This window comes from Talpa europaea, assembly GCF_964194135.1.
Source record: "Talpa europaea genome assembly, chromosome: X".
NCBI lineage: Eukaryota > Metazoa > Chordata > Mammalia > Eulipotyphla > Talpidae > Talpa > Talpa europaea.
This window is the reverse complement of record NC_140081.1, coordinates 7663235-7689217: the sequence shown is the minus strand read 5'-3', so window position 1 is coordinate 7689217 and position 25983 is coordinate 7663235. Positions and strand designations below refer to the sequence as shown.

The 25983-nt window shown below is 42.7% G+C and overlaps 1 protein-coding gene across 3 annotated transcripts in view; it reads right to left on the bottom strand.

Moving 5' to 3' along the window:
- The window catches only part of REPS2 (RALBP1 associated Eps domain containing 2), a gene marked incomplete at both ends in the record, with an annotated part of 164245 nt that overhangs the window by 24695 nt on the left and 113567 nt on the right, over positions 1-25983 (bottom strand). For 2 of the 3 annotated variants that reach the window (XM_084258093.1, XM_084258094.1), the window contains 3 exons: positions 9010-9071; positions 20990-21126; positions 22707-22752. In XM_084258093.1, the coding sequence (XP_084114219.1) occupies positions 9010-9071; positions 20990-21126; positions 22707-22752 (245 nt within the window). The remainder of the gene's footprint in view (positions 1-9009; positions 9072-20989; positions 21127-22706; positions 22753-25983) is intronic. The other variant, XM_084258095.1, reaches the window with a different exon arrangement.

The window sequence follows — 25983 nt, the reverse complement described above, 5'->3', positions numbered from 1 at the left end:
AATAGAAACATGGGTCAATGTAACGGAACTGAAAGCCCAGAGAAAAATCCATGTATATATTAATACTTAATTCAGGATAAAGGAGCCACAACCATAAAATGGGGAGAGTCTTTTTAACAAATGGTGCTGGAAAAACTGGACTGTCAATGTGAAAGAATGAAACTATGTCACTCTCTAACTCCATGCACAAAAATACATTCCAAACACATTAAAGACTTAAGTATAAGATCTGCAACAATAAAATATGTTAAGGAAAACATTTGTAATATGTTTCATGATGTCAGAGGGAGGTGGTCAAAACCACAATGAGATACCTCACACCCGTGAGAATGGTACATATTAAAAAGACCCCCAACAACAAGTACTGGAGAGGATGCAGAGTAAGAGGAACCCCATTACACTGCCGGTGAAAATGTAAACTGGTACAGCCATTGTGGAAAGCAATTTGGATTTACTTTTAAAAACTAAAAATGGAAATACTGTATTACCTAGCAATCCCACTCTTGGGCATCTATCCAAAGAACATGAAACCATCAGCTCCAAAAACTACATACTCTACAGCGTTTGCTATTATTTTCGCATTATTTACAATAGCTACAACATGAAAACAACCTAAGTGTCCACGGACAGAGGACTGGATCAAGAAGATGTAGTCTAGCCACACAATGGAATACTCTTCTGTCATAAAGAGAATGTTATTTATAGCAAAATGGAAAGAGTTTGAGAACTTTTGTGTGGTAAAATCAGAATAACAAATATTAAACATTTAGATTGCAGATAATTCAATAAAATACTTATAAAAAGTAGCAGACACTAACCAAGACAGGTATCTGGGGTTAAGAGGAAAAGGGAAGGAAGAATGAGATGGTGATGAGGAAAAAGAATTTTTAAGGGTCCAGCTACAGCTAAAAGTATGGTGTTTGGATTTCCTTATGTTACAGAAGAAAATGAATTTCACTAGTAGTAATCAACGATACATGCTTGTGATTTGTCATTTTTGTGCATAGTAATTATGATATAGATGTCTTAAGAATGTGGAAATTGGGCCTCCCCGGTGGCGCAGCGGTTGAGCACTGGGTTGCAAGGCTGCCCGTGGCCTCTACGGCGCCGGTTCGATCCCCGGCTGCTCCCCGGCCACCTGAGGAGGGTCCCACATGGCGCGCAGACCTCTCCTGCCGCCCGCTGCTCCCCTCAGCAGTGTCCTTCGGTCCTTCTGCCTGCTCTGCTCCCCGCTCTGGCTCTGGTGAATTCTCTCACCCTCCCGCGCTTCTGACTGTACCCAGTGCATGTATAAACAAAACAAACAAACAAACAAACAAAGCATGCCTCTATAAAAAAAATAAATAAAATTAAAATTAAAATTTAAAAAAAAAAGAATGTGGAAATTTCTGAAATTTTGTTAAGGAGGTTTTAGTTTAAAAACATAGGGAATACAACCTTAAAAAGAAGAGTATGGAACAGGGCCTCCCCTGGTGGCACAGGCAGTTGAGCTCGCTGTGAAGTGTCCACAGCCTCTGCAGCGCCGGTTCGATCCTGGCCGGCTGGGGAGGGTCCCACATGGCGCGGAGACCTCTCCTGCCACCCGCTGCTCCCCTCAGCAGTGTATTTCATCAGTCTGCCTGTTCTGTTCCCCGCTCTGTCTCCGGTGAATCCTCTCACCCTCCCGCGCATCTGGCCTGTACCCCAGCTCTTGGATAAATAAATAAATCTTAAAAAAAAAAAAAAACAGAAGAGTATGAAGCAGAAATTAGGAAAAATGAAACAAGAACATACTGATCTAGGAAAGAATGGAGTATGAAACCTGGAATCATACAGGGTTATTCAAAAATAATTTCAAAGATGATGATTTCACCCAGAGCCATCTAGATACATCATGATATAAAAAGATGAAACAGAGATTCAAGGTGTGTTAACAGGTATATAAACATAGCTAATTGGAGGGAAGGAGGGAGGGAGGGAGGGAGGGAGGGAGGGAGGGAGGGAGGGAGGGAGGGAGGGAGGGAGGGAGGGAGGAAGGAAGGAAGGAAGGAAGGAAGGAAGGAAGGAAGGAAGGAAGGAAGGAAGGAAGGAAGGAAGGAAGGAAGGAAGGAAGGAAGGAAGGAAGGAAGGAAGGAAGGAAGGAAGGAAGGAAGGAAGGAAGACCTGCAGGGATATGACAATGAGTGTTCTAAAGCCAAAGTCATGATTTTCCAGATGGAAAATGCACACCCCAGGAATAAATTTAAATCAATGCCCAGTCACATCACAGTGAAATTGAAACAGAACATCAAAAATAAAGTTTTAAAAGCCACGCTAGAGAAAAGAGAGTAGACTGACAACAAAATTCTCAGCAGCAACTACTACAAATGCCCAAGGAGAAAGTGGTAATACAGTCAAAATGCTGAGGAAAAATAGTCTTCAACCCCGAATTCTGCACACAGTAAAATTACCCTGGAAGAGAAGGGGCAATAGGGTTTACTATGCAGAGGAAACAGATGAAAAACATTCCTAGATAATATATTTCAGTACATTGTTTATTTGAACTTCATAATTGCTAGAGTTAAACTAACTATAGGATTATGCAATATTGCACGTCTTAGCACAAGTTCTGAGAACATGGTCTCTTAAAAGTAGCTTCCAAAGGTCATCTTATACTTACACAGCTTTGGATTTTATTCCTATAAAACTGTGGAGTAGAAGTGAATGTTTTTTAAAATTGTAGTTCTCATATCGGAGACTTTTTTCCCTTTATCCCAATCCTTAATGGAAAGAGGAAATCTTTCAAAGAAAAACTGCATAATTTCCCCACCAAAATAGCTATTTAAAAGTCTGCCAATTGCTTTGTAGTCTACCTCCAAAAGATACTTGACATTTAGGACTGAAATGTCTGGAACCCTTTTATGGGTACCTCAATTCACACACATGCTATTCATGTGTCTCCAAAATAGAGAATGTATCTGTACAAACATATTATCATAATATGAGATAGGTAAATTATAATTAATTACTTAGGTGACTTTAGACCCCTAGAAAGAGTTAGTGGAAATTCACTAAGGAGTTAAGAGCCTCAAAAGCCTCAGGGAAGGGGCACTGGCCAAAATAATGGCCAGTAAGTAATTCAAAAGCTAATCGCAGCAAAAGGCCGATGCCCGTGTTCCATGAACCTTCCAGATCGCCCTCAGTGAGCAGAGCACCTTACTGTCCAAAGTCTTCTGCATACTTTCATGCAATAAAATCAGGAAACATTTCTGTATTTGGCTTTCGCCACTCTTTTCTATTATTTTTCATGTAAGCATTTAAATGGGTTTCTAATATTCTCTTTGGTGGATACGCAATACACTTAACCAGAGCCTTCTCCATGGACATTTATGTTGTCTGTATTGGTTTTTTATTTTTATCAATACTACTAAAATAAATGTTACCATAGAACTTTTCATTTCTTTTGAAGTAGTTCTTAGGATGAAGTTTAACGGCATTTGTTGATAGCTGGCAAAACTTTGAGTGCTCCTTTTAGAAAAGGGGATTTATACTTAATCTTTTCTCCTCTATTCCAATGCCAGTATTTCATCACTATTTCCCACTCTCTCTTCTCCTTGAACTTATCACTATGGCCATTTCCTTTGCCTTTTGAATTTCTCACTCAGTGCCAACTATTCAAGAATAGTAGTTTTCAAATTACTTTAATAAATCCTTAAAAGAGAACTTGCAGAACTCTTGAGATTCAATCAACAGAGGTTGCTCCAAACCACAATTGTTTCTTCATGCTACATCAACCTGAAGCTATGATTAACTCTTTGAGTAATCTACGAACCAATTCTACAACTAGGGAACATCCAGTAAAATGTGCTGCCAAAGTTAATCTAGGGAAAATATCTTACACAAAACAGATGCATTCTATTTGAATACTCCACCTTGATAAATTCAAAACAATGATCTCTAAAACAAGAGATACATTTATCAGAACGTAAGTTTAATTTAAAAGAGAGACTTATTTTTGACCTGAGGTAACACAAACTTACACTCTCAGTTGGTCTAATTTAAGGCTTGTTAATTTTACTGGTCTTTTCAAAAAGACCCCCTTTAGTTTCATGATTTCTCTACTGTTTTCTATTCTCTATTGCATTTTCTCTACTCTTATTTCCTTCTGTTGGTTTGGGTATAGCTTGCTCTTCTTTTGACAGTTTCTTACAGTGAAAAGTTATTCATTTGGGATGCCTACTTTTGGTTCTAGTTCTATTGAGATATAACTGACACGCCATTCTGTTGACGGTTCAGGTGTGGCACATGCCTTGCTGTACAGACACTGTGACATGATTACCACAGAATGTTTAACTAACATCCATTTCCACCCATACAGTAAAAAGTTCCCTTGTTACTTTAAAACTCATCTCATGGGTCACCTTAGCCCTCCCATGAAGTCCTCTTGGTCTCTCGAAACTGAAAACCATGAACAAACTGCCTCCTCCACAAGGAGCCCCTCCTCCAGGGCTAGTTCAGTGCCCACTACGCCGCCAGTGAGGCGTGCTTGCAGTTATAAGGTGAGTGATTAGCAGTGTAAGTGGGAAAATTCTGAGCACTTTAGTCTACAGAGAGCCCCAATTCATCCAAAGTGGTAGTAACACAAAACTTAAAAGATAATCCTTTGTACCGGTAAAAAAAAGCTTTATTAAAGATAATTACAGAAGCTGTGGCTCTATCACATTTGCCTTAAGAAATGTGGCATAAGCGTGGCCCTATTAAAGGGATTAGCTAATAAAGCACCAAACAGGCCCTTAGCACAGACCAGCCCACTGGACGAGCACTAACTCTGTGGACGGTGTTTTGCTCCGCTTACGTGCACCCTAACAGCGAGCAGGCAACCCCACCAACTCTTGTTCTCCAGCGAAAGTTAACTCTAATCAGCTTTTAGTCATTTATGCTATCAATCAGTCTTTTCAAAAAATGCATCACCTCTTCAGAATGGAGCCAAAAATACCACGCCCTGGCCCAGGATCTCCACAGGGAAACATGGGGCGCACACTACCTGGCTGAATATATTCACGGGGTGCTTCATGAGCTTCCTCGAGCATAAGAAAGAAAAAGATCGGTTTCTCTGAATGTATTCCTTTTCCTAACTGCAGGGCCCCGTTTGTATAACTTAATCCAGATGTTCATGTCATAGCGCTACTCGGGACAAGCAGGGCTGGCTAAACTGCCTTCTATGCTGAAAACCTATACCTCATGTCTCTCACTTGGTAAAAGCAGAGATACACATTAGGTGTATATAGAAACCATCTATATGTACCTTGGTGCATCTGTCTGTACAAATTCTTCTCTCTTACATACTTAACACCTGCAAATAAATCATGATTGACCACATAGTTGTTCAACTAGTGTTCCTTTTTAGGGAATAAAATATTTTCTGGTTTACTACAATCTAGTCTCACCCATTTATCAACTGAAATAATATGAAAGTTTTAAATCCAAAATGATCTTACTATCTTCTCAGAGTCAGTAACAATTTAGTAATTTTAATTATACCAGGCTTCCTGGTTTCTGGCCTGGACCACAGTTTAAGCCCCATAAAAGATGGCTTTGTCATGAAAATATTTTTTTTCGAAAGTCAGGCTGGTTGTCTACATATGCCAAAGAACATTCAAAAAAAAAATTTTTAAGAGAGCAAGAAAGAATTCAGAGTGTTTCAGTTCTCTAAGGCGTGTTGAGAGGTGGCAAAAATGACCTCATGAGAGGGGCCTCCCTGGTGGCGCAAGGGACTGAGCGTCACACTATGAAGCAATCTGCAGTCTCTGCAGCACGAGTTCGATCCCTGGCCAGACAGGGAGAAACCACATGGCGCAGCAGACCTCTCCTGTCTCGCCTGCTGCTCCCCTCAGCAGTGTATTTCAGTCAGTCTGCCTGTTCTGTTCCCCGCTCTATCTCTGGTGTATCCTTTCACCCCCCACATCTCTGGCCTGTGCCCTAGCTCTTGTATGCATAAATAAATAAATCTTTAAAAAAAAAATGACCTCATGAGAAAGTAAGCAAGAAGGAACAGAAAAACAAGGAAGAAAACACATCAAATCATGACAATTTGAAATCCCAAGCTAAGTGCAGTAAACTTTAATTTTCAGCTCTTCTAGGGAAAACTATTGGCATAAGATAAAAATTTAACTTTCATCACACAATGGAGAGATGAGGTGACAGACGAAGGTTTGTAAATATTCTTACCAAAACCTTCAGGCTGGTGTATGGCATTGTTTCCTAGTGTGTGGCATTGTTTCCTAGGCACCAAGCCCTCTGGATAGCAATAGGTATTTTATGAATAAAGCAATGGTCACACAAGCTAGGAAATTGCCAATTTTGACAAAATGGACCAGGTTTGTGTACTATAGGACTTCAAAGCCTTTAATGGGCTCATATGCACCGTGATGCTCCCAGAGGGGGGTACAGCAGCTGCAGCCTGCAAATCTCTTACCACAGAGCCCTATTCATAGCTCCCAGAAGACTGATGTATCAGGAGCCACCTGGGAAAGCCCAGAATACATAGGTGTCCCATACAGATGGTCAGGGGAGCATCTCCTGGGGCCAATATGAGGAATCTGACATGGCAGAGACTACATTCAATCATGTTCTTCACCCATGGCCTCATATGTGGCATCTGTGTTCCACTTACAGTGGGGGAAAGGAGTGGCCCAGGGGTTTTCTGCCAGCATTTCTTACACACTGTTCTTGTAGTCTGAAATGGCCATAGTTAAGCAGCTGAGACAGAGGCTTGAGCTGCATGCTGGACTCACTGCTTACACTGTGATGGGAAATCTGGCTGGTTGACACAGAGGCCCATTCATTAACTGTGACTTGGGAATTCCAGGTCCCCCTGTCAGATCCTAGTCACTAAGTCCCCAAGCAGGCAGGAAGCCCACTTCAAGCAGCTCAGACGGGGACTGCCAAGAGCTGGAGGGCTTTTCACAACCAGAAAGGAACTTCTGCTGCTTGCACTGCAGAAAGTAAGACAGGTCTACCACATTTTCATCCAGGTGGCTAACCCATTGCCCTGCCCCAGTTCGAACTCAGCAGCGCCAGAATGTCCACCAATTCTGTTGTGACAAAATCTGGATTTGCCATAGGTATAACTCAGGAGCCTCGTCCGGTCTAGCTGCTTCTCAGGGGCATGTCCTTAACTGCAAGCACAATGGCACAATGGAAGCACCTTGGAGATGGGCCTTGGTTGGGGCACTGGGTATGTCACTTTGGCCAACCTGCTTAACCCCAGCATGCCTCACTTCCTCACCCGTTTAAAAAAAAAAAGAGTATCAGAACATCTCAAAGACTGCTGTGAAGACTGCACACAGAGGGCATTTGGCACGCTGCCCAGTCCACCATCAAAGCTTGGTACACACCACTATAGGAAATGGGCAGAATTACAATCAAGGAAATTCAGCTTGGGCAGAACCACTGCTTTGGCATCAGGAATCTAGCAGGGACTCAATAAATACTTGTTGACTAATGAACCACGATCTCTTACAGTCAATGCTGAGGTACTGAAAAGGGTTCTCACACGTTTATAGTATAAGTGGCTCAGGCTTTTAGTACCTTCAAATTGAAGCAAGAAGCCAATTCCTCATAGTATTTGCATCTCTAGGTTGAGTGGACACTAAAGGCCATTTAATTCTCTAAAAGAAGTACAAGCAAATGTAAAAAGATACTTCAGTGACTAAGCAACTCCATTCGCAAAGTGTACTGCGAACCCAGGGCAGTGAAGTAGAACTAGGCTGTTTAGAGAGAAATCTCTCAAAAATTTCTGCCAAAAGTCAGAGGGTCTTCCTAAAGATAGTTTCCCTCAGTAACAACTACCGAAAGGAAGGCTCTGTTGCAGCTTCACCCCACTCCCGACTGCGGCTTGCTTCCCATTTTCAATGCCACAAAAAGTGTCAATGATTAAGGCCACAGTATGTGTGTAAATAAGACAGAATTTATTAGCACAGGTTTGGGTGACACTCTCCTGCTCCTACCGTTCCTACCTGTAGTTCCAAGGGAAAATACTGTAACAGGGGCTAAATGGTTAAATTTATTTCCAACCCTACAGCACAAAAGAAAACAAACTCACCTAGCTTGCACTCTGAGGTTTGCCTTCACGGCAGAACTTGGGCCTTGTTTACAAATAATACAGTCTGAGAAAGCAGAAGGGACTAACCTTGAGCTGAGTCCCAAGCCAGCTAGACCCAAGAGGCTGCAAAGGCAGAGGAGGGGGCCACCCAGAGGCAGGGTCCCTCCAACAGAAGATCAGAACCCCAGTTATCTGAAGACTTCTTCATCTATGAACTACCCTGTGACTAGCCAATAAACTTCAACCCAGTCCATACTGCTTTGCCTTTAGTCCATTCCTTAGCCAGTACACTTAACTCCTTTTGATCTCAATCCAGTACCCCAAAATGTATATATAATCTCACTCCTTTTCTTAATCGGGGAGTCAGACTTCAGTTTATCTCCTGTCTTGAGGCCAATTGACTCACCATAAAGCTTCCCTCTTTTCTCAAAACCCAGTGTCATGGTATTTTGGCCTTGACACATGTCTGGGAGGAAGCCCATGGCTTGGCAACAATACTATTTGGGAGAGAACACAACAGGCTGAAACCCCAGCACTAAGCCCATGTTGATGACCACCCGTTTTTAGTTTATGCAGAATGAACACAGCTCCTAAGACACTGATAAAGCCTATGCACCCAGACTACACATACTATAGATTCCCTGCCCTCACCTGGAGAAATGTCCCTTCTTCTAGTCCTTTCTCTGAATGAAAATCACATGCAATTCTCTACAGTGAAAAGTCAAGTAGGACATCTTCTTGGTTGCTTACTAAGGGAATTTTCCCTTTCCACATGAGGTTAGGGGCCTGGCTAGATTACAAAGAAGTCAATCACTCTCTGCATCCAGATGTCATCTTGGGCATCTGACCTGTCAGTTCTGTGGCAATCAGCCCTTGCAAAGGAAGCACAGTGGTAGGACAACCTCCTTACTACCAAAGACTTTAGAAAATCAACATCTGTTTCTTACCTGTGATGGACAAGGTCTTGGAGGGAGTGCAGGTGGTGGAGGTAACAATCCTGACTTAGTAGCTAAAAATAAAAAAAAAAAACATACTGTTAAGGCACACCAAAGTGAAGTGAAACAAAACACCCTTCCACCTGTTAACTAGGAACAGCAATAGAATTTAACATGCTTAAGTTTTTTAAATCCACCTGAAGGCTTCATTTTTAAAAAGGAATACATATTGTCTCTAATTCCTTTTTATTTTCATTCTACCCAAAACTCAAGTATTGATGTAAGCTGTTGTCATTAAGAGAGTATGAACAAGGGAGACAGATATCCTTTGACCAAAAGACTGGAATCTACCACCCAAAAGACGGTCAACCCTCCCCCCACTATTGTGATGTTAACTATTTTGCTTCAAATAGTGTAGGCCTCTTGGCTTCTCCCCTATCTCTCCTGACCTCCTGGCTATCACACTGCTCACTGGCTCAGGGACAAGGGTACACAAACTAAGGGAGCCAGAATCCCAATGAGGCAGCTCAGCAACACTGTAAGTGAAGGGAGAAAAAGCAGTAGGGAAGGCTCAATGTGACAGACAAATATGTTACTTAGGGAGTCTTCGAAGTGTTCCATTTCCTTCTCTCTCCCTGATTCCCATTACCAGGAATAACTAAATCTGTTTCTAAAAAAAATATGGCCCCGTTTGAATGATCTTTTGAAAGAAAGCTTTAGTTCAGTTTTTTCAACTTTGGGAGATAAAGAAAAAAACTGAAATAAGCAAAGAACATCTGAATTGCAAATTAATAATGAAAATAAGCAACTGGTATGGAATTATAAATAAAGCTTAAAACCACACACAAGAAATAAATTTATTATCACACTCTAGCAAGTTAAACCACATTCTTTACAAACTCCTTAGAAAAATACACCATGATCTATATACCTCTATGTTGTTTATTTGCAAAATTGTAATGTGCGCTAATATTTGGGCAATTTTCTGTGCCTTAAAAATAAATCATAGCAATGTGCCAAGAACATGAAAGATTTTTCAAATCACTTTTGATTTAACCTAGCAGGATCAGACAAGCTAGAAGATGGAGTTCAGGGCTCTTTACAAAAGTAACTCAGAATAATTTCATAGACATTTCATTCTGAGCCAGTACACAGACAAAGTATATCCATGTGGGCCCATCAATGATTTCTCTCAATCTGTCTTTCATTAAAATTTATGAAACATGGGCTTTCTTGGTGGCCCAGGGGTTAAGTCTCAGCACTATCATTGCTGTAGGCTAGGCCTGAGTTCGATTCCCGGCAAGGAAGCTGACCTACATGGCGCAGCAGACCTCTCCTGTCTGCCTCCGCTGCTCCCCTCAGCAGTGTATTTCAGTCAATCTGCCTGTTCTGTTCCCCACTCTGTCTCTGGTGAATCCTCTCACCCCCCCACACCTCTGGCCTCCACCCCTGTTCTTCTACATAAAAATTTTTAAAAAATTTATGAAACACATCAATGTGTCAAAACTTTAGAGGTACCAAGACCTAGAACGGTCTTTGACTGCAAATCATGAAACAACAATGACAAAAGTCTCCAGAATTATCCATCTCAGGGCCCTCTCTCACAGGCTGTCATAGATTGGGCATTTAAATTACCAAGTACTTTAAAAACAAAATGAAATAAAACCAACAAACCAATCAGCGAACGCTTTTATGGGAAAAGGCTTGCACCAGAATGAAGTGTTAAAAATAACACTTTATTGACAAAAAAGGACTAAGAAATGGCAAGCCATTTAATCAAATTAACTTCAGCTTCCAGCCAGGATGGAGTAACAGCAACCAAGTTACCCTTCCACTTAAAACAGTCAAAATCAGAGGGAAAAAAAAAAACATAAGAAACTACTCTTCAAGACACTGGAAAAAAATATATGTTTTCAAAACACTAGAAAATTAGGGAACAAAAGATGGTAACCCCGAGACAGGAAGCAAACAAGGTGAGCCATGTGATTAAATATCCTGCTTTTGCCATGAGTTACTAAAAGCAGCACCTACATCCAGATTCATGTCTAATTAATTTCATTTACTGTTTTTTTTTAAAACAAATGTACTGACTTTATAAAAAATGATGTGCGTCAGCTTCTGAATATACTTTTGGATAAAATGATATCACCTATATTAACAGTAATTTTGTTTTTCTTTTCAGTACTTCATGTATTTACTTTTGGTCCTACAAAACAGGCAAGAACATCTACTGTGAAAAAAAATTATAATGGTTATATGGGCATTCTTACCTTCTCTGGATCTCAAAGGGAAGGCTTTTGCTATTCTACCCTTAAGTATGGTAACTGCTGTGTGGGTTTGCTACGGATACCTTTCAATGGATTATGAAAATCCCCATCTCCTTTTGAGACTTCTTGACATGATAATTTACTGCTGATTTTAACCAACGCTGCACCTGTCTCCACTGAGATGGTAATATTTCCTTATGTTAATATGATAAATTACATTGTGATTTTTTTAATGGGTTCCTTCTCTCTCTCATTTCTTGTGCCAGAAACCTGAAGGCATCATCAACCTGGGACCACTTTATACTAAAACTTTGGCTTGGTGTTGTGTAGGAATCCTACTTTCTGCTGTTGTGATATTTTGTTCAATGTTCAACAGTCAGACTTTTGAGCATACCCCACTTTACCTGGATAACTCAGAATACAGTAAGTGACTGGCAAGCATTTGTTTAAAGTAATATAAGTAATACTGGGTCATACTCCAGCCCCATATTAAAAAAAAAACAGAAAGATTAAAGCGGTTTAGAAGCAGTCAGATCCTCAGATTTCTTCCCACATTCTTCACAGCTTCAGCATGTTTCCTACTTCAGCCAAAGGCTAGAATGATTTTTTTTCTCCAGGGACGCCAGGTCCACCAAGGTGCAGGAACCATACTAAAAACAGGGGTATCTCTCTCTGTTCCTGCCCAGTGGCATCCCAAGATTAGAAGAATGTGTTACAGGGAATTGGACTGGTCAGGAAGATTCAGATACCAATGTCTGAATCTTGGTAGAGATCTCCACCAAGATGGAGATCCCTGCCAGATCATTCTACCATGAAGCCAACAGTTGACAAGTACCATCCATGATTCATATATTCCAAATCAATTTTTGAAGCCCTCATTCTTAAATGGATGCAGTTGGTAAAGTACTACCAAGTATCTGCAGAAAATTTTCTAATCCATGCTAGAGTATTAAAAATAGAAAACATTAACCTCAAGTCAACAGATCAAATTCTAGGAGAAAAAAATGTTTAATGTGTATTATTGATGTCACTGGAATGATCTTTCACTTTATTCCAGAAATATTTAAACATTTACCATATATTTGAGGTGTTGGGGGAAATATCAATGAAAAAGTAAGCAGGAAATAAAACTCAACTTTCATGAAACTTTCATCCTATTGATTAGACAGATAATGGAGTGGAATTTAGGGATGAAACTAAGGGAAAACCTTTTTTAAAAAAATATTTTATTTATTTATGCATACAAGAGCTGGGGTACAGGCCAGAGGTATGGGGGGGGTGAGAGGATTCACCAGAGACAGAGTGGGGAGCAGAAAAGGCAGACTGAGTGAAATACAATGCTGAGGGGAGCAGCAGGCGAGACAGGAGAGGTCTGCTGCACCATATGGGTCAGCTCCCTGGCCAGGAATCAAACTCATGCTGCAGTGGCGGTGGATAGCTTCATAGTGCTGAGACTTAAACCCTTGCACCACCAGGGAGGCCCTAGGGGAAAACCTTAATAAAAGATGAGATGCTATTTGCAAAGAGAAATTAATGGGTTGTTGTTGCAATGTTGTTGCAACATTCAAAAAAATTAAAAAGAACACTTGGAGATTAAAAACATGACACAGAAAGGATAAGCTTCATAGAAAGACAGATTCAAAGATAATCTGAGGAAATCTCCCAGAGAGTAATAATATCCAAATAAGTTCAACAAAAAGATCTACGAAAAATAACAAGAACTCAAATAGTCCAAGAAAATTTCCCATAAATGTGTTCCTAAATTAAAGGGGCCCACTGTGTACCCAAGACAATGGAAAAAAGCAAGGCACATAACAATTTCAAAATACCGGAATCAGAAGATTCTACAAATTTCCAGCAGGGGGCAGGAGAGAAGAGCAGGTCACATACAGAATATCAGGAATCCAAATGGTTTTAGACTTAATATACCACTGGGGCTAGAATTTACTGCAGCAATGCCACCAGAACTATTAAGAAAGCATTTCTAACCAGTGACTGTCTAATGCACACTAGCAGCCCATATGGTGGTCAAATAAAGGATATTTTTAGACATTTAAGGTCTCAAATTAAGCTCCATGCACGCTTCCAACAATCTACAAAATGATATCCTCTATAAAAAAAAAAAAAAAAGAGTAAACAAAGAAAGAGCAATACATGGGACACAGGGTAAAAGAGATACAGCGTGGGAGAAAGGGGAAGAGGTTCCTTGGATGACAGGTAGGTGCCGTGATCAAAATGATGTACCAGGCATAAGGACAATCACTTTAGATTTCTTCAAAAAGATGAAACTAGTATCATATCTCATGTGTCAGAATTTAATAAGAGAAACTTTAGAAAATTGAGGGAGTCTGAAACAACTCATTGAAAAGAAATGGATTGATTATTCTCTCCAAGTCAAATGAAAATCTGTGCAAGCAGATCATTTACTATATGGTTTACATAACCATAATAACAAACTAATTAAATGTTAATATAACCCAAATTATAGCTCTAGTGGGAAGGTGGAAGAAGCAAAGGGTACTGGGGGTGGGGAAACAGATGATGACTAAAATTTAAAAGTCAAGGGTCTCCCTGGTGGCGCAAGGGGTTAATAAGCACCGCACTATGAAGCAATCTGCAGCCTCTGCAGCACGAGTTCAATCCCCGGTTGGCCAAGGAGCAACCCACATGGCACAGCAGACCTCTCCTGTCTCGCCCTCTGCTCCCCTCCGCAGTGTATTTCAGTCAGTCTGCCTGTTCTGCTCCCCGCTCTGTCTCTGGTGAATCCTCTCACCGCCCCCACCCCCGCGCCTCTGGCCTGTACCCCAGCTCTTGTATGCATAAATAAATAAATCTTTAAAAAAATAATAAAATAAAATTTAAAAGTCAAGAAGAGGTGATAAAAATGTTACCTTTAAAATATGAAAGAAAGCAAAATAGTTAACATTTGAAAAATGCTGTGACAGAGCACATTCTCCCAAGTCTTGAGAATTATCAATGGCCTTGGAGGAACAACCCCCAGACTTCAGTTTGCCCCCTCAGTTCAGCATGGACCTCCACCACAGCAAAATATCAGTTGTGATTATTCACTTTTCCAGAGTCTTCCCTCTTTCCAGAAATCATCTCCCCTAACCTTCAGTCAACTAAGAGTACCCATTCATTTCATTTCACTCTGGATTTGGAGTAGCAGTAAGAAATTTCAGGATCTGGCCTACTTGCACACACAACTTCTAGAAGGACATAGGCGGAGTGGAGAGTGTGCCAAACCTCAGGTTTTCCCTCTGCTCTACACTGTTTTTATAAAATGGCATTTAGTTCATCCATCTTTTTTTGGTGGGCTGTTGCTGAAAACTCTCTTCCAAGTGTTTATGATTCTGTATTCATTTTCTTTAATGGTGAGAGATATTAATCTAGCTTCGTTCTACCGATTTGATGTCTAATTAATCTTCTGTCTCCCTTAACACCTAGGCACGCTGCCTTGTGTTTGGTAGCACTCACACAGTGGGGAAAATAATTGGAACTGCATTTAGTAAAATCCCTCCGCTTATAACATTTTCAATGATTTCAATCAAATATGACCAAACCAGATTTATGTATTTTATGCCACATGCACTCATTAACAGAAAAAGTACACCTTCACGTAAAGCGAAATTGAAAAAGTACTTTGGCTGAATAATCTAGTGTACACACGCATAAGATAACACACCTGTTGATAGCAACAGCTGCCTTCCCAAGGAAGGGGGGAGAGCACTTTTTCTACATACATTAAAAGCAACCCTACCCCGTGAAGCTATTATAGGTTTACTCCCAAAGTCTTACAGTTGATTTAATAAGGTAGGGTACTAGATAACAGCAAAGCTTTGTCTAATCAAAAACTTTTTATAACTGCAACTTGGGGTAAAATAATAAATACCCAAATCTTGAAAAAGATTTAAAAGTTCATGAAAAGAAATTGCCATTAATCCTAAATTCAAAAAACAGTAGTAATTGTCAGTGTTTATTAGATTTACTGACGATGTGCATATTCAGACACTGATCTCTGAATCTCAGCTTCTTTGTATTTTCATCCAAAACTCTAGTCACTAATTTTTTTAATCTTTTTACTTCATTATACTTAGAAATTACCAGGCAATTCAGATATTACTGTCTATTTACTAATTTCCCTCAGATTTTTACAAAGCCTCAAATCAATGAGTAAATGAAAACATGTTCCAATTTACTGAGAGGAAATAAAGCAGCAGATGTGGTAACAGAAAGCTCCAAGGAACAGAAAGCTGATTCTTAGGGGAGTGAAACTTGGAAACACTTCAGCTGTGGTAAGGGCCCCCCTCCCCAAATGAGGAATATTTTAAGAAGAAAACAAAAGCATTCAAATTCCAAAGTGGGGGGGGGGACACTTAAAAATGGAAAATGTTGAAAGGAGCCTGCCAGTGGGACCGCCTCTTTTTAAGCATCAATCAACTTGAAAGTAAGCCATATGCAAAGCTTCAAGGATTTCATCAGTAAGGCCCAATCCAATTCTTGGCAAGTTTGTAAAACTCGGTATTTCTTTGTAATAAACATAGCTCTTTCCTTGTCTCCTTTCTAATCACAAAAGCATGTATGAGCCCACGCTCATGCCCTGGCACCGAGCTGCCCTCAGGTGGGTGTATATGTCATGGACGCCTCTGCATTTGATCAGATGCCCTCCAGGAGTAGCGGTCCAACAATACCTGCCTGGATCCCTTGATGGCCCCCCACTTGCCCCCCTCCAAATACAAGCTCATTAAATTCTCTGTTAAAAAGAACCATTTTTAAAACCAGCTGAGAGCAGTGAACTTAAACACACCATGGAATTGTTCAACAGAGAAAATATTAATGGAAAACTAATGAAATCAAAGTCAATTCTTTCACTTTGCAGAGAGAAAATGAAGGCCTGCAGAAGCAAAATGGTATCAGCAGTACCACAAGATCACTGTGAAACATTTTGAACCTACAGGACAGGAAGTGGTAAAGAGCAAAAGAGGGCGCTGACGCGGGGGATAAGCAGCTGGATAGGGGTTACTCTCTCTTTAGGGGATAAGCACGAGAGAAGGGTCCAAAGCAAGAAAATACTGCAACTTCCAAGAAGGCATGCTTATGAATATGCTAGACACTGCAAACCCAGATAAATAAGATCTAGACACCACCTAAAAATGTGCCACTGTAGCCAATATTTAGCCTCCTGTGTCATGTGATCACCTCTTCACAAGACTACATATGGCTCCCCCACTTGGAAAAATATTCAGTGTGGCCCTGGCATAAGAATAGAAATATAGATCAACAGAACAGAAGGGTGGGTCCAGAAATAAACCTCCATATATTTACAGTCAAGTGATTTTCGACAAGGGTGCCAAGGCATGTCAATAGGGAAGGAGAGTATTTTCTAGGAGTGGTCCTGGGACAACTGGATATCCACATACAAAGAGATAACTAACAGGCTTACCTCATGCTACGTACGAAAGTTAAATCAAAAGAGATTTGAGATGTAAATATCTGAGCTAAAATTATAACACTTTTGGAAAAAATCAGGAGAAAAATCTTTAAGACCTTGGGTTAGGCAAAGATTTCTTAAATATAACAACAAAAGCATGATCCAAAAAGGGAAAAGCTGATAAACTACAGTTCATCAAAATTCAAAACTTTGGCACTTTTCATAAAGGAAATGGAAAGACAAGTCACATACTAGAAAATATTTGCAAATCACATAACGAATAAAAAAACTTGTATCCAGGGCCTCTCCTGGTGGTGCAGCAGTTGAGCGCTGGGCTGCGAGGCTGCCTGCAGCCTCTGCAGCGACAGTTCATTCCCTGGCCGCTGGCAAGGGTCCCACAAAAAAAAAAAAAAAAAAAAAAAAAAAAACACTTGTATCCAGAATATATAATGAACTCCAAAATATGCAACTAAACAATAAAACAGGCAAGTGATTAAGCAGACTTTTCACCAAAGATCTAGGAATCATTAACATGCACAAGATAAAATGTTCAACATCATTCGTCATCAGGAAAATGCATATCGGAACCAAAATCAGGTACCACTTCTCACCTACTGGGGTGGCTATAGTAAAACATAATTAAAAAGATGATGATTAGTGTTGGCAAAGATGCGAAGAAACAATAATCCTCATACAATGCTGATGGGATTGTAAAATGGTACAGATCCTCTAGAACAGTTTGGCAGTTTCTTAAAAAGTAAAACATAAATTTAACATATACCCAGCAATCTCACTCCTAAGTATCTTGCCAAGAAAAATGAAAACATGTATTCACACAAAGATTTGCGCACAAATGTTCATGCTAGCATTATTCATAATAGGCAAAAATATAGAAGCAACTTAGATGGCCATTAAACTGAAGAGTGGAGAAACAGAATGTGGTACAGCCATATCAAGGAACGCTATTCAGCAATTTTGTTCATAAAATATTGATACGTGCTACAACATGGATGAATTGCAAAAACATTATACAAAGTAAAGGAAGCCAGACACAAAAGACTCCATGTCGTATGGTTCTACTTACTACATGAAACGTCCAGAAAAGGTAAATCTGTAGAAATAGAAAATAGAGTAGTGGTTGCCTAGGGAAGGGCCTGGGAACTAACTGCAAACAGGCGTAAGAGCTATTTGGGGTGGGTTGCAAACGTTCTAGAACTGGATTATGGTAACAGTAACACAATATGACTAATTTACTAGAAATCACTCAGTTGTAAACTTAAAATGGGTAAATTTTATGTTCTATAAATTATACTTCAATAAAGAATAAGTAGGAATGGCCAGGAATGATGTGGAACTTTCGCCTCTCAGGCTAGTAATGATTCAGAAGATGAATGTGAACTGGCGCTGGCAGGCTGTGAGGAAAGGCTCTTGGACAATGTAGCGGAGGGTAAGGTGATGGATACAGTCTTCCACCGCCTCAGCACAGTGTGGTGACACATCTACATTCCAAACATCGAGGGGCTTCGATTCAGCAACACCAACAGGTAGGATTTAGGCCCAAGAAAGTTAAGTGGATGAGGAAACCAAGACCTGGTCGGGGAAGTCCAGTCGCTAACAAGCTCTGCCTCTAGGCCAGCAGTGTGGCCTGAGGTTTGAGAGTGGAGCCTTCCTCCCCACTGAGGAGGGAGAGAGAGCAGGGGAGGGGGAGCAGGAAGGAGCTCAAGAGAGGACAGAGAGGTGTCAGGAAGACACATGGCAGAGGTGAGAAGGAGGGGGGGTGAGCACAGGACCAAGGAGCAGGCTGGAGCAGGCTGGGCCCGGGCAGTGGGCGAGCTAGGAAGAGAGAGCTGGGAGGGGAAGAGGGAGAAAAATCTCCACACACCACCAACCAGGGCGTATCCACCTCATGCAGGCAGTAACGGAAATGAAGCTGCTCTCTCCTAGGAAACAGATGGTGAGCGGGGAAGCACAGGACACACGACAGCAAGCGCAGTGGGGCCCAGGTCATGGCAGTGACACATAAACACAAGTGCAGCGACGGCACTGGAGCCCCATGGTGCTCACTGGGTGCCCCTTTCGGACAGGTTTATATTCTACCTCACGCTTTCCTCACTTGCTAGAATTTTAATAAGTAATTTGTAGTGGTATGCAATACACTGAAATTTTGCATAATTTAAACAGAGCCTTGTATTTTCCTGTGAGAATTAACCAACATGGAAACAAATTAAGTAGATGCAATGACACCACCTGCTTTTCATACTACAGAAATGCTTGATTTAAGCTGCTCATTAAAATTTCATTTGTGTAAACCTGTACTGAAAGACAGTGGAATTGGGCTGTGAATACAGATGTCACCATCTCAGCTACTGTTTGGCATTTAACAAGCCAAAATACTTCTCATCCTGAAGGCCCCTCAACACTGGAGATGTCAAAAGCAGTTGTTGTAGTCCAGCTTCTCCCTAAAGCGGCCCCGAGAACTGGGACTTGGGAACAGGAATTTCCTCTGGAGCAGGAAAGTGAGACAGCATGGGGGGGGACGGAGAAAGGAGGAAGAAAATTCAAAGAAGGGGTGTGCTATGGCCGGCAACTGGGGCTCAGTTCCTGAGAGTCCCCCAAGGAACCACGGAGAACAATAAGTCACACCACTCCCCTGCAGGGGGTGGGGTCGAGGAGTCTGGGGGCTTCATCCTCAAACCCCTTTTCCTGGTTGATAGAGGACTGCTCTGGGGACGGGAAGGCGCTGGCAGGTGCAGGCCACGGGGCCACACACGGCACTGTCATCTCACCAGCCCTTACGGCTCCGGGAAGCGCTGACGCTACCCTGTACACCAGGAATCTGAGCTACAGAAAGATAAAACCTCTCGCTGAAAATCAGCCAGTAAGAGCCAAACTGGACACCAAATGCACGCTGGTCTCTTCCGCTGGGTGACGGACTAGTGTGAAAGCCTCACCACATCCATCCTTCAGTTCCGCGGGCACCTCCTCCCAGGCTGCCAATGGGCTGAGGATACCTGCACGTTTCCAGCCTCTCCTTGGAAGGGAAACACGTGGAGATAGCCGCCCTGGTTGTTTGAATCTTCTTGCTTCCATAGAAAAATTTTCTAGGTCATAATCCACAAGCCATGTGAAATTTTTATAGCATCATCACCCATGGCTACTCCCAACCCCAAATACCAGTTACTCTGAAAGTATGCCAGAATTGGGATCAAAGTATGGGGGGAAGTCCAAGGCAATTTTTATCTGATGAACTCATGGCAGAGAATCAGATTTCATAGAGAGTTCCAGATTTCAGTATATTAAAAAACAATCTATAACTTTACTGTGAAGAGAGCACTTTATTAGAACAAATAAAACATGCTGAGCTCTGCTGGGACATAGAGGTCATGCTAATGTGTGAGCCAAGGAGAGTCTTTTCTTGCTTTAGTTGAAAAGATAATAATCTGCAAATCACTAGCATCTGAGGCTGGCTTGATTTAAAATGCACAAAGACACAGACAAAGTTCCAGGAAATGACTATATTTCGAGCCTGCTTGCCTCTGTCCGTGGAAAGGCACTTGCTGCTCCCAAAATGACACTTGGGACAGTGCAGTCCCCGAGACCCTTTACTCAAACAAACGCACAATTCTCATCCATAGGTTCCCCAGGAGGACGCCTCCCACTTCACAGGGATCGGGGGGCAGACACGGGCCCCTCCAGCCTCCCCCACTCCAGTCCAGCTGTACAGCAGCTGCCTCAAGAAAGGCTGGCCCCCACAAGCCCAGAGTGGCCCCCCTGATGGAGCTCTTGCCCGAGATGCCAGCACCGGCCCCCTGGCCATCAGTCCAATGCAGAAAATGGAGCTCTTAGCACGCGACCCTGCAGGACACAGACTCTGCCATAAGGATAAACTGCAGATGGCTCTGGCCAGGTGCTGATTACCAAGATCTTTCACAGAAGAACTGTGTAAGTGTCTAAGAAAATGGCAGAAAGCAATCTTGTATACAAATTACCACGACGCTGAGAACAAGACCCCAGCCACACGCTCAGTGGTTGTCTGGGGTTGAAAGTTTTATCTTCTTGGTACAGAATTCCGTAATTCTTGATCCAGAGCAAGTGCAGGCAAGGGTCCAGACACAGGTGCTGTATAGCTGCCAGGAGCTATTCCCGCCCAAGAATACCAGCACAACACGCAGGCCTCCTGGACCGGAAATGGCCAGCTCTGCATTCGCAGGCCGCAGAGGCCCTTGCAGCAGACACCCCCTCCACCGACCCCGAAAGGAAAGGGAAGGGTTGGGGGTACAGAAGGGCACTTCACCTGACACACTGGGCTGGAAGACTTTATTCAGATCCAAGGAGGAGGCTCTGGAATGGGTTTTCTGTGGCCGCGGCGGCGGAGTAGGAGGGTCCTCGCCCCTTTTCATGGCCTCTTCTATGGAGGTGCTAGAGTAAGATCTGCAGCAAAACAAGGGAGGGCCAGAAGGGAGACAGCAGAGCTTTACTCTCTCAAGTTGGTCAGAAACGGAAACACCCCCAAGCTGAATTCTATTGTCCCTTGGGTGCCGCTATCTGCAGTAACGGAATCAGAATCTTTCTAACCTCTTTGTACTGTACCTTAGACCTCAGCTTACCCGAAGGGGAAGCTTTCTGTGAATTCCATTCAGTTTCTATTGGAATCGTTAATAAGAATAAAACATAAACTCTTCTGCTTCTGTATTTAATAGAATGGCTTCCTATTAACTAATTGCAGAACTTTTCTCCTGTTTACATGCAAATGACTTGGCAGGCCCAGATGGGATGGGGACAGATAAGCTGAGAGCTAAGATTCCAATGTTCAAGGGAATATGCCACACATGAAATTCAGGAAAGGAAAACGCACGTCAATCAGGTTGAGAGGTCTAGGGAGTGTCCACACAAGCAATATGGGTTTCTGGGAAGTTTCAAAGCCAAAGCCTCACCTTAACCTTCTCCCTCAACCTGCAGCAAGGCAGGACCTAACTGGGCAGCTTCTGCGATTATAACCGCAGTAATGACACTTGAAGAAAAAGGAACTAAGTAACTTGCCAAAGATCACATAGCTAGAAAACGGCCCAGGTTCCATTCAAACTCCAGTCTTTTTCTGTTCCTGAATTCCATTTTTCAAATGGAACCATTTCCAACACTGCCTATGAGTCAGGAAAGAAATGTTCTGGCAGTAGCGGTTCAACTGTTTATCAGAGACCTACTCATTTTCTAAATCAATTCAACTCAGTACATTCGTCTATGGCTTAGGAATAGGTTTCCAGATGGGCTCTCATTACGGTTTTCTAAGAAGAGGATGTGTACATCTGTTCTATTGAGCTTCTTGGCTAACTTCATGTCAAAATAGAAAATAACCTTTTGAGTCACAGATGTGTCCTAGAGACAAATTAACCTCAGAAAATTGTTCTTCGTATTTAGCCATTGGAGTGGCACTCAGGAAATTACAATCCATCAACTACTATTAAGTGTCTTCAATTCTTGGTAAAGTTCCTTCTGATATTTATTTCCCTGAACAAGTTGCTCAAGGTTTCTTCACGGTAGTCAAGAGTTTGGTTTGTCACGTAAGGTTGCAATCTTTAAAAAAGTCGCCAGAACAGCATGTGACACTGCTCTGATTGGGGGGGGGGTCCTCTATAACATCGCTGGCAAGAACGGCAAGGCAGGGCATGCAGAACTGACTGTATCAGAATCAGTATCAGTCACGTCCTCGCCCTATTAACCTCTTTTCAAAGCCACTTCCCCCTTGTAGCTATCACCCCCACAATGGGGTGGTGTCACACAAGCCATGTCTTTGGCACCAGCGCGCAGCAGCCACACTCTTGCAGCAGCGACAAGCATGGGCGCTCAGAGGCCCCACAGCACACTGTGTGTGCTCACTTCAAGATAGTGAACTCACCCATATTCTAAGCTTGAAATCTGAAGGAAAAGGACACCATGGGTCAGGCTGGGGGGAGGGAGGTGTGTCTAGGCAGGGGCAGGGCACACAGGGCGTTGCAGCAGAAAGTAAACGCTACCTGGATCGTGGTCTTCCTTTGAGACTGTTGGAATCCTTGGGAGTGGCTGAAACAAAGATTAGTCGTTGTTTACTTGGGTTTCATTTCTGCAGTTAAACAGGTTTATATATAGCACCTGGGCTGGTATAGAACACAGGGACAGGTAAATGTGAGGTACAGATCTCCCTGCAGAGAACTAGATGGCTTCCACATGTTCATGCTTTCAGAGTTTTCTCTCTAAAGCTAAAAGCACAATTAAAAGGAAAGAAAAAGCCACATATTTTTTTCTTTCATCAGAGCACTATCTAAGAAGACATTCTCAAATCTAAGTTGAGTAAAGAAGGAATTCTAATCTAAAAAGACAGCCCTCCCCAGGGATATCTAGTCATATAATGATGGGTTCACACTGGAGGGTTGCTTGGTCTGTCATGAGAGACAGGTAACAGTTAATTCCTTTGCCCAAAAATAATAGATTTGGAACCAGTCTCCCCTGAAGACTGGAAAGAACTCTATTGAGCTACACATTTTCTTTCCAATCAACCACCTAAGCAGCATGGCCCAAGTCAGCTCCCATCAGTAAGTCAAAACAAGGTATGAGCTTCTCCTGTAAGAAAATGTCTGGGCCTCCCCTAGTGGTGCAGCAGTTGAGCGCTGGGCTGCGAAGCTGCCCGCTGCCTCTGTAGCGCCGGTTCGATCCCCAGCCACCGGGGAGGGTCCCACATGGTGTGACAGACCTCTCCTGCTGCGCCCGCTGCTCCCCTCAGCAGTGTATTTTGTCGGTCTGCCTGTTCTGTTCCGCACTCTGGCTCTGGTGAATTCTCACCCCACCCCCACCCACCCCGCGCTTCTGACTGTACCCAGTGCTTGTATAAATAAATAATCTTTAAAAAGAAAGAAAAGAAAATGTCTTTGTATCCCATGTCTCTGTGACCAAATCATACAGAAAATATTATGGAATGAAATCATTGAACTGTGTTATTAACCATATGACTTTTCCTTGTCAAATTTAAATCATCAACTGACTTGCTCCCCACCAATACCAGTGGAGCCTACTTTGCCCTCCTAAGTTGCTGGGAGTAATTAGAAACATTTATAAAAGCATTAAATTTCTTTTTATGTTTTCGATCCTCTATAGGAGACAACTTTACAAACTGTTAGCTATGCTAAGATTTTGCAACTACTGCAAATTTTTAACCATAAAATATAATAAAAAGGGCCTCCCTGGTGGCCTAGGGGTTAAGTTTTAAGTCTCAGCGTTATCACCTCTACAGCCTAAGTTCAATCCCCAGCCAGGGAGGTGACTCACATGGCGCAACAGACCTCTCCTGTCTCGCCCGCTGCTCCCCTCAGCAGTGTGTTTCAGTCTGCCTGTTCTGCTCCCCATTCTGTCTCTAGTGAATTTTCTCACTCCCCTACACCTCTGACCTACACCCCATTTCTTTTATGCAAAAAATAAATCTAAAATATTTTTTAAAAAATCACTGAAGAACTACTAACAAGCAACAAGGAGAATAGAGTTTGTATATTGTCTGCACAAATTCTTCCAGAAAGAAAATGTCTTGCTGCATTAGCCATCTTCTTGCACACTGCTCTAAAGATAAAAAAAACCTCTTTGGTATGAAGCAGGCTGAATTTATGATAATCGTTAAAGCCTCTGAGGTAGATAAGCAGGCAGGAGGGCGCACTGCAGTGCTAACCAGGCACAGAGCAAAGCAGCAATGGTCAGCTGCAAAAGGGGCGTTTCCCCCAACCTGAGCTAGTGAGCACACAGGCAGCCTCCATTCCCAACCACTAAAACACTGCCAGAGCCCCGAAAAAACATGGGAAGCCCTAGGAGTCTGAGCCCTATGTTGCCCAGTGTTATGTACCCACCCTGCGTGTAGGCGGGAACCTTCCTCCCTCCTTCCAACCCCAGGCAGCCAAGGAAAGCTGCCAAGAGAGAGCCTCGCCTCCAGCCCAGCAGGCTGCCCTGGGACTGGGAGGGCAGTTTGTGACCAGACTCACCACTGCTGGGGCCACCCTCTGAGCAGGCTGCCACAGCTGGCTCTGTGCCCCTCTTCTCCCTCAGGCCCCACTGCTTTCCAGAAATACGTGAGTAGACGTCTTGGTAATGTGAAAATACTACAGTGTGGTGCAAAGCAAACGTGGTGGCTGTTAATTCCTGTGTCAGTTGCCATTATCTCAGCCTTTTGGCTGGGGTGGGGTGAGTGTGGAAGGAGGGGTAAACCCTGCTGGTGAGAGATAGACAAAGAGACAGGGCGAGGGACACGGTTGGGCAGTGGAGACCAGGCCAGGGGTTCTGAGGCCTACACGCTCCTCCTGGCCCTGACACTGCTAACCAGCTGTTGACTCTGAACCTCAGGTTCCTCACCAAAGAATGAAGATGATAAAAATGTGGCCCCATTCGCAAAGGGTGAGAGTAGAAGGTGAATGTACTTTGAAACAAAATTATTTGAGAATTGAAAAACACTACCGTTGCAGAGTGCTCCTAATTTTTGAAGCTTAGAGATCTGGTTTCTAATTGCTTATAGGACCGCAAAGGCGGTGCAGGTGGGAGCAGGTAATGGCAGAGAACTGCTCTACCTTATGAGGCCATGGGGTGATAGCTGGCAATGGGCAGCAGCCAGACTCAGCAGCAGCAGTGTGAATGCTACATGTGAAGACAAGCAGGCCTAAAACCCTCAGCATGACCTAGAGATATCCAGAGAAAGATCGCCACCATGCAGTATGCGCTGGTGAATTAGTCTGCAAGGTGATGCTAATTAAGAAATCTATCGGGGCCTGCCCTGGTGGCGCAGCGGTTGAGCGCTGGGCTGCGAAGCTGCCCACAGCCTCTGCAGGGCCGGTTCGATGCCTGGCTGCCAGCGAGGGTCCCACATGGCGCAACAGACCTCTCCTGCCGCACCCGCTGCTCCCCTCAGCAGTGTATTTCGTCAGTCTGCCTGTTCTGTTCCCCGCTCTGGTGAATTCTCTCACCCTCCCGCGCTTCTGACTGTACCCAGTGCTTGTATAAATAAATAAATCTTTAAAAAAAAAAAAAAGAAATCTATCAGCCTCCATTTATATATTATCTCAACAATTAAAAAGGTGAGGGTATGTGAAAAAATATGCAACAAGAAACATCCCCATTCCCTGGTAACACGGTCCCACCACAGTGTCACCACCATCACTGTTACTATTATTGCCACCAACCATGGAAGAAGAGGGCTCCAGAAACGTGCTCCTCCTTCCACTGCAAAAATACTTCCCAGGCAGGTCATGATAAATCTCTACACATTTCAAGCCAGAAGAAGTTGGG